At 45.6% G+C, this 9,089-nt stretch overlaps 1 protein-coding gene across 2 annotated transcripts in view; it reads right to left on the bottom strand.

Annotated features, from left to right (window-relative positions):
• Nucleotides 1-3,595: 3,595 nt before the first annotated feature.
• The window catches only part of CD82 (CD82 molecule), a 41,125-nt gene continuing 35,631 nt past the window's right edge, over nt 3,596-9,089 (bottom strand). For both annotated transcript variants that reach the window (XM_080395904.1, XM_080395905.1), the window contains exons 7-9: nt 6,624-6,815; nt 6,247-6,330; nt 3,596-5,731 (exon numbers count right to left, since the gene is read on the bottom strand). In XM_080395904.1, the coding sequence (XP_080252030.1) occupies nt 5,654-5,731; nt 6,247-6,330; nt 6,624-6,815 (354 nt within the window). In that variant the 3' untranslated portion in view covers nt 3,596-5,653. The remainder of the gene's footprint in view (nt 5,732-6,246; nt 6,331-6,623; nt 6,816-9,089) is intronic.

The following is a 9,089-nucleotide window of genomic DNA, read 5'->3' as shown; positions in this document are numbered from 1 at the left end:
GGGAGTTACCAACATCTGGAACCTACAGGAGGGAAGGGAAATGCCCTCTAGCTTCCTAGAGATGGGGCCTGTTGTGGTTACAGAAGTAGGTTTTTATATTTTCTGCTTAACTCTGGGTTGTTGCGGACAGACTGGTCACCTCATGATGCTATTTGTCAGTGAGAGAAGGACAGGAAAGAAGACACCAGAGAGAAATTTAATTCAAGTGTGTGCAAATACCATCCTTGGGGGCTAAAGCAGGATTTTCCCCTCTCAGATTCCACATCTTAGAGCATCCACATACTTATTGGAGCCTTATCCTTCTTAAAGATATATATATTTTATATATTTACTATTTTATCTATGATATATTAAATATAATAAATATATAAAATATAATAATAAACAATATTATATTTATATAAAAATATAATCCAGGGATAATATTTTTGCCTGGAGAACTGAGAATATATTTTCTCCAGATACAGAGCATCCAATATTCCCTTAATCCCTCCCTACAAAAGCCAAACAGCACAAGTACACCCCAGCCAATTGTATTATTAAGAGCTTAGAAGACAGAAACCAGAAAATTAATACCTGAGAAGTAAGAATGTATGGCTAGGGTTACACTGCCTACATAGAAAGTAACTCCCCATGTTTGGCAGAAGAAATTCTTGCCACAAGGCAAAAAATGGTGTGTGCTCTACCAACGCATGCCTGCTAGAAACTGTTTATAAATGGCTAAAGCATACTTAGTAGCTTTACTAGCAACATTTTACTAATAGCTTTTGTTCACTAATAGCATCGTTTTTGCTAAGGACCTTTTGCCAGCTTACAAGTATCTGAAGACTTCCATGGCAGTAGATTTTACGCTGGCAAGTTTTCAGTATCAACCTGGTTTAAAATGTCATTCAGAAATCCTGGCTGCTAACTGAGGTTTATTCTTTGTAATAAAAGGCCAAGGCTAGAGCCAAGAGTCTCAGAGGCTAACGGGTTAGAGCCAGACCATGAATAATTGAGGGTATTTTCTCCATTTATGGCATTGAGTGGCAGCAACTGGCTGTGAAAAAGCATTTGTGGGAATCCCAGGGTCACCTGGCTTCTCACCAATGAGCCCCTGTGGCTGTTGTTCCTCACCTTCCCCAACCAAGTCACACAGTCTGATGACACCATTTGCAGCCTGCCTTGCAGACAGAAATCAGATGGTTTCTGAAGTCGACCAAATTCAGCCTCAATTTGTAAGCAAAGCCAGCAGGGACCAGCCACACCACCACATGTGGGAGAGTTACAGAGGAAAGAACAACACTCTCACATTACATTTGAGCATGCGCCATGCAGAAACCATCACAAGAAAACAAGATGCACTGCAACCTACAGGCTTGCCCCTACCCACTCTAATGCAATTCCTCTTACCTTTGCAGAAGGAAAAAACACCTCGTGGAAAGGATCGTAACAGCTTTGACTTCCCTGTGATCACACGGAATGAGGAACGTCACCAGTTCATTACTAGGGGCCTTGCTTAAGGCCACAGGGAGGTCACAGCTATGTTCTTGCAATATTAATTATTGGCCTGGGACAGCTATATAACAGCTTATTGGTTATGCACAAAATGCTTCCATGTGCTGAGCTACTGCAGAGGCTGGCGCCGCGGGTTATGCTAGACAAACACTGAAGCTCCCAAGATGTCTGAGTGCTATTCTGATTTCTAGTTCCAGCAGCAAACTTTTACTCTGGAGATGATCTGGGATCCTGGCCCAAGAAGCAGCAGCAGGTTCCTTGTTCTCAGAACATCTGAGTACTTTCTTCCTGGAATCCTTTCTAGATCAGGTTTATAAGCACCAAAATGCCCCTTGCTTCCTCCCAAGCTGACCACACAAAGGAAAGGAGGATGGAGGAAAACAGGAAAAAGATGGGGATGAGGAAAGGAGCAGAAGGAGAGGCTCCTCATATTGTCTTGAACTTCCAGAGCTACTTAGGGCAGAAACCCAACAAACAGGCAAACCCCATATACAGTGGTGGAAGACATGCAACAAAATATCTAACAGTGCGCTGCTCCCAAGAAATGGAAGGGAAAATTATCCCTAAAAATGCCAAGCACGCAGCACAAATCATTTACGAGGAGAATACATTCGTAATTACAAGTTATTGTAGCTACCCTGCTGCCAGGAGTAACAAGGAACAGAAGGAAGCGATCAATGTCATCATCTCATTCCCCAGGGACTAGCCGATAATGCGGCACCCGGGCTGGGTTTTCTTGGAGGAACACCTCCCTCCAGTGGCCAAACGCAAGTGGTTTCCAGAGAGCTCAGCCAGCTGGGGACAAGCAGCAGTCCTCACCTTTCCTCCTTCCTCCTTCCACCTCCACATCAGGCTGAAGGAGAACCAGCAGTGCCCGTCCCCACCCAGCAGCCATCTGGGTTTGGCAGCTTTGCCATGAAGTGCGGCGCTCGAAATCGTGAGGCTCTGGGAAAGCATCACCACCCGATTAAAGCAGGTTTATCTGGGAAACCAGCCAGAGAGAGGGGAGAACCCATATGACCAAGAACCAGGCTCTCCTCAAGCGCAGCCCAGGACAGCCTAAAGGCACACGTTGTACTCACCGATCAGGACCATCATTGCACGCTGCTGTGGGTCCAGTCCAGGATCCATTTAAGCACCTCTCGCTCTGCACTCAGCTGGGCAGGGTAACCGAAGTCTTGATTTCAGACTGGTTGCTACCAGTATCTGCTGGCAGCACCTTCTCTGTCTCTTCAAGCATGTATGAGGACAGGTCATGCTTATTACTTCCTAAAGCAACAGCTCCTGACTCCATCAGCACACTAACGTAGGTCCTTCTAAGGACAGCCGTTTTAAATGGCCAGGAACACCACCACGGAGCAGGATCTGAAGGGATTTTCAGATCCAGCTCCTATTTGCTTCTCAATTGCTTAGCTGAGGGAAGTAAGATGATTTATACAGTTGCTATATGTGCTTCTCAGGAGCTTTTCAAACAGTCAAGCCCAGTGTGTGGCTGCATAACCTACAAAAATGGCAACTTTCTTCCTCCTCACAGTGGCTGGGCAGGGGCTAAGATTTTTTTGGTTGGTTTTTTTTTTTTTTTTTTTTTTTTTTTTGAAATAGCAGCCTGGAGACAGGAACATAATGAGGGTGAGTTGAAAGAGGAAAAAGTGATCCAGCTAAGCTAGCAAGAGCTGTGTGTACTGTGGGCATCACAGCAAGCTTCTGTTTTGTCAGTCAAGTCCCTGTGGTTTATGACTTCAGATAGTGCAGACTGTACAGATTTGAAGTGACATCTTCAAACACAGAGATCATTTAGCTTAGGAAACAGCAGGTAATTCAAAAGACCTTCCACTCAGTCAGCTCACCCTACGACAGGTATATTTCACAAAACGAGGCAAAGTTTACTCTAGAATATAGCCTAGTAAAATTGCCACCTCCATCTGCTGGTCAGTATCTCCACAGTCCACACTGACCTCACACATGGGCCTCAGAACAGCTTTTGACAGACCCTTCACTACCTTGAACAAACAAGGTGTCAGTGATTTGTATGTAAAGTAGAAGGGGGTGGAGAGGAAGCAAGGAGAAACCACTGCAATGCACAAGTAATAGGCATATATATCTTTTTTTAGCAAAGTCTTTATTACAGAAATATTCACCTTCTAGACTTTTATATCTGTACATGCATTTCTTCCAGTAGGAAGATGTTGCCAAAACCAGACAAAAAAACAAAAAGGAAACCCAGCACTGGCTCCTTTTTACTTGCTGCTCAGCATTGGCGTCTGTAACTGAACAAGAATCTTACAAATAAGAACACGTTAGAGAATAGACTGTGCTACAAAAGCTAGCAAGCTTTACTGCTAAGAAGGGTGCCTTCCGCTATAGCAAAGGTCAGCTTGAAGGATCTGTGCAGGAGCGTGCAGGTGTCTCAGAACAGGAAAGCCTTATCAGACCTCCATAAAAACCAGTTGCCCATCTACTGCGACATCTACTTCTCCCTAATCACTGCTGTGCCCACAGATCAGGACAGAACAGGGATCCACTGCTGGAGCCCTGGTCCCCTATGCAAGCCTTTGTTCCCAGAAGGAAAACTGAGCAGGTAGTGAAGCCATCCCTTGGAACTGCTACTAGGATTATTTCTACAACTCCACCCCTGACAACAGACAGTCCTGGGACCACCTCTGTAAGGCAAAGGCTCTCTCACCAAGTACCTCGTATCAGGTCTCAGGCAAGGACCATCCACTTTGCTCTCATACAACCTCCTGCTGTCACAGTGATTCTGCAGGAAATCTGTTGTGCCCAAGCCACCTCTAAGACTGAGGATTTGCACAGAGATCCCTTATCCAAGAAGATGGGGCAGTTTTTCACATAAGTTTCCTACTTCTGCTCTACACCACCCCTTGCTGCTGGCTGAATAGAGCAAACAGCCCAGCCATTAGGTACAGAAACCACTCACCTGCACGACTGCAGAACCAGCTACTTATCTGCTGCAACGCTTGTACTTGAGAAGAGCTCAGGATGCAGTCAGGGCTCCAGACCACAGTGGAGTCAGAAGCAGCTTATCTTTGCGTCCAAAATACAGAACCTAACCTGGGCACTGGTAGCAGTGCTATCTCCAATATACAGCTACAGCAATCCAGTCAGATCCCTCCATATTCATAATTAAAACCCACAGCTAACAAATTTTACGTTCATAAAAGGGGCAGCGGAAGAATCAAGTGAATTGTAACCTCTATAAAAGTTGGCAACCCAAGAATGCAACCAGCAGAGACAGCCTGGGGCTGGGTCCACACTATGCAGCAGTCTCTGAAGTGCTTCCAAGCTGACAGGAGTCAGCGTAGCAGTGCTAGGGGGGGAAGAGGAAAAGGTAAAGGGGCAAGTGGGAGAAACATGTAAGTGTTAAATCCAGAACCCAAGGGACCCATTCCAGAAGCAGCTGAGCACTACCACCGCAATCTCCCATGCCACATTAAGAACACGTAGGCTTGGCTCCCTCCTGGCAGCTTCTCACCACACTTAAAGGGAAGAACTCTGCTGAAGGCAACGTGTAGCTGACTCCAGAAGCAGGAGAAACAAGTATGAGGGTAGCACTCCATAGTTCAGATGACAGCCTAGGCTAGAAAATGCATAGTGGGAGCAGAATCAGGTTAACTGCAGCAAGGTAAGAGAAGGCCTATAAAGCATAACTAGTTACTGCCACAAGTCAGTGAAGTAGACAAAGCAACCAAAGCACTGGCATCTCAACAGCAATCCTGGCTCATGGGACACAGATGGGACTTCTGGGGATAGGGGGAAAGATATGTGGGAGGAGAACGAGGTGGGAGAGGAGTTATTGTATGTTAGGCGCAGTGGGTTGTAGAATGGAGATACGGATAGTATTAACATGGAGCAGGCAGCAAAAGTATTGTCCCCTTGGGTTAAACAGTGTCTCATGTGATACGAGATAGTCAAGTTCTGCTCTTGAAGTAGAAATAATCCAGAGGCAGGATGCAAGTGGCCCAAGGGCCCTATTGCCAGAAAATCAGGCTGTATTGCAGCTCTAATAGTTCTTAGCAGAGTTGTGTCAGAAATGGGATGTCACAGGAATAATGGTCAATGGTTGGACAGTCTGGGTATGAGACAGGGATGTTCTGTTTGCTCCTTTCTCTGTGGTGCCGTAGCTCTGGAGTCAGCCAACTCAAGACTTGGGCACTTTGGTGTAGTCTTCGCTGTGTATGTTCTTGCAAAGTGAAATGGACAGTATCATCCCCAGCAGCTGGAATAAATAATGAGGAATGGGAACAAAAATCAGCAATCAGACAGATAAGGCAGGGAGAAAGGATGATACAGGGGAGCAGAATACAGTGGTCTTTTAATGAAGCCATACAGCTGAACACAGTCAGTCCCCAATGCAAGGAAAACGCAATAATCAGGATGACAAAAATATTTTGCCGCAAAAACATGTGCCTTCACCTGGAATCTATGTTACAGGCTTTTCAAGGCAACAAGTGGGATCTCACTAGTGGGGCATTGCTTCTCTCATTCTTCCTGGTTACACACACAGTAAATTGCCAAGCATCAGATGCAACAGCAGGAATCGCAAGTAGACAGGGCTTTGTTAAACATTTAATCCAACCAATGAAAGCAGCAGTTCAAAGCTCCAGGCAGAGAGAACCAAGGGCTAGATCTGCACTGCCATTAAACCAGGTGTCTATTACTTGAAAAAATAGCTTTGCCTTTTAAAGAGTCTCCACGGTAAGACAGTATGGTTCACATCAGGGTGTGACTTACCTCTATAACAGCAACACCAGTGCAGACTCCAAGAATGACACCAAGGTTGTCCTTCAGCCATTTCTCTACACCATCCATGCATCCCTGTGGAGAAAACAAGGTCACAAGAGAAAGAAGCACAAATCTAAGTATCTCAAGACTGAAAAATACGTAACACATCTCCATGTGCATGCAGGGATTATCCCTGTTACATGCCACACCAAGTTTCACAGACGCTTTAGCAGAAAAGGACAGGATCCCTTGTCCTCCCCCGTCCAAATTTCCACAGGTACTTCAAGCAATACTGATGTGAAGAAAGTCCTCTAAATAATTCCCAAAGGAACAAAGAGATGGTGACTTCAGTAGAAGCTTCACAGGGTCCAGACAGACCCACTCACCTGCTCATGAACAGGCCACTCAGCAGACGTTGCAGTGCCATTGACAGAGCCGTCCAGATTACAAAAACCGCTATCTACCTGGAAGTCCTTGGAGCTATTGGAGCAGGAGCAGGGATACGCAGTCATGCTTTGGTTGATAAGAATCACATTATTTTCCCAGTCCTTTGCTCCAGTCCAGCCACAACAGGCGATCTAATAAGCAGAGAGAGATCATCACGGTCTTAAATTTTGCACTGGAAACATACCACATGTGAAAACTAACAGGCAGTGAAGGCAGAAAGTACAGGAGCTCTCCATGTAACAAAACCCATCAGGCCATAAAGTTTGCATGAATTAGTTATGTTAGATCATCACCCTGGTTACCAGATGATAACTTATGCACGGGGCTGTCCGGAAGATGGGGCATTACTTCCTAGCAAAGGATCACTCTGCCAACAAAACAAGAATTAAGGGACCACTTCTAGAAGACTTAAGAGAATAGTAGACTATAATATACACAGGTCATCCCTAAAGTTCTAGCACACCAGTTATGTCAGAATAAGACTCCTCCACCAGCCTGACTGCATGAGGCTGCAGATTTCAGCGGGCCATACAGCTTGACATCGATTTTAGAGTAATTTTCATTAATCTTTGCAGATTAAATACTAGCAAAGCTCATCTCATCTCCAAGTAACAATGCTAGACAGAGGTAAAAGTGCAAAACAGATGTTGCTAGTGGGTCAGCTGGAGGAGGGCGGTTGTCCTGTATGACACATTTGAGAGGATTATTTCAGTCCCTCCAGTTCATCATCAGCAGATTGATTTGGTGAGGGAGAAGCAAGGCAGGCAAGAAATTAATGTGTTGACAACATATGTATTCACAGACATCTCAAAAGGATTCCTACCTAATCTTCTAGTCTTCCTCTAGCAATGCCACTCACATAGGTTTAAACGTTGAGACTTTCTTTTTCTTTCAGTAGCACACATTTTTTGATCAGACACAAAGCAGGAGCTTTCCGTTATCTGGTTCCCAACTGCAAGGTACTGCTGATTTGAGCTGTGGCCCCCGGGGGACAGCAGCAGCCACCACATGATGGCGTTGACATGCCGCCGAGCCCCAGCCAGTCCTGCTGCATTCCCACCCGCCCGACTGCAGTTGGGACTGGCTGGAAGATGGGATGAGAAAAATTTTCCGTCTGAAGAAACATTTACATTCCTATACAGCCACGTGATAAAACTGCAATTGCTGGAGGGGAAAGCACATCGGGAAGTCCAGCAAAGACTAAGATCTTAAGAATGGATCCATGTTTGCATTGTGGTACAGAGCAGAAAGGCTATCAAACCTGAGGTGGAAGTTTAGGGAAAATCCCCCTCTGCTCAGAAAAGTAATGTTTCAGTCTGACGTAACAGACATGAGAAGTACAAACAGCTGAACACCCACGCCAGGATAAGCATTTGGTTTCCAAAGAAGTGTCGAAGACCCAGCCTCCAGAACAAACTACCTCTGCCTCACAGAGGTTTGGACTTTTTACTCCAAGACTGGTCTACAGAGGACCCACCCCTTTTCAAATGCTAACTCTAGTGCATAAGGGGAATTACACTCCTAACACTTGACTTCTTCACCTCTACAAAGATGCCTTCTTCCGTTTCCACATTAAAGAAAAGCTCAAACAGGATCCTCTCTCCACAATAGACTGAGGCTTCTCTTGAGTCCACTACCAAGGAGATGCAACTACAGTGAAAAAACATAAATAAACCATTCTGTCTCCAAGGAGCAGCAATACTGCAGGTCAGCGTTTTGCAGACTGAAGAACAGATAGAAGAAAAATGCTATTACTTGTACTTACTACGCATCAGTCCCATGCTGGGCATGTACTTAACCACAACAGCCAGCTAGCTCTCAAGCTTGTGGTTTGGCAGTAAACAGCTATCATGACTCCAGTGTGCCTGAACACTGACCTAGTTGCTCAAGCGCTGACCCTGAAGCTAAAACAGAAACCATGGGCAGCTGGATGGCTCCCAAGAACACTGACACTTGCAGAAGAGCCATCACAATAAGCAAGCAACATGTACCAAGTAGTAAGGCAGGCAGTGCTGCTGGCTTGCCTGGCAATAAGCTAGGGACCTTACTTGCTGCAAAAATAGTATGCACTGTGGCTTTCACACAGGCTAGTGTTCCGGAGGCCCTGCAGACAAGAAGTGCTGGAGAGGCATTTGATAGGCTACACATATTAGGCTATGCAGCCAGTAGTAGCTAGTCCTAACAGCCAGTATGCAGGAATGGTTCAGGATCTCACCTAGCAATAGCAAGCAACACGGTTTTCTAGTCTGCAGGCACCCAGCCTCACAGACAACTTTGCAGATCAGCCAGATCAATGTGCTATAGTACTGCCTCCTGCAACACCCATTCCCCTGTCCTCAGCCTAGTTTTAAAGGCCATTGACTGCACTGACAAATAGCATCATCTGCCTCTTGCTGCACCCCGTG

This window comes from Falco punctatus, assembly GCF_963210335.1.
Source record: "Falco punctatus genome assembly, chromosome: 7".
NCBI lineage: Eukaryota > Metazoa > Chordata > Aves > Falconiformes > Falconidae > Falco > Falco punctatus.
Note: the sequence above shows the minus strand (reverse complement) of the source record. Positions and strands in the feature narration are given on the sequence as shown.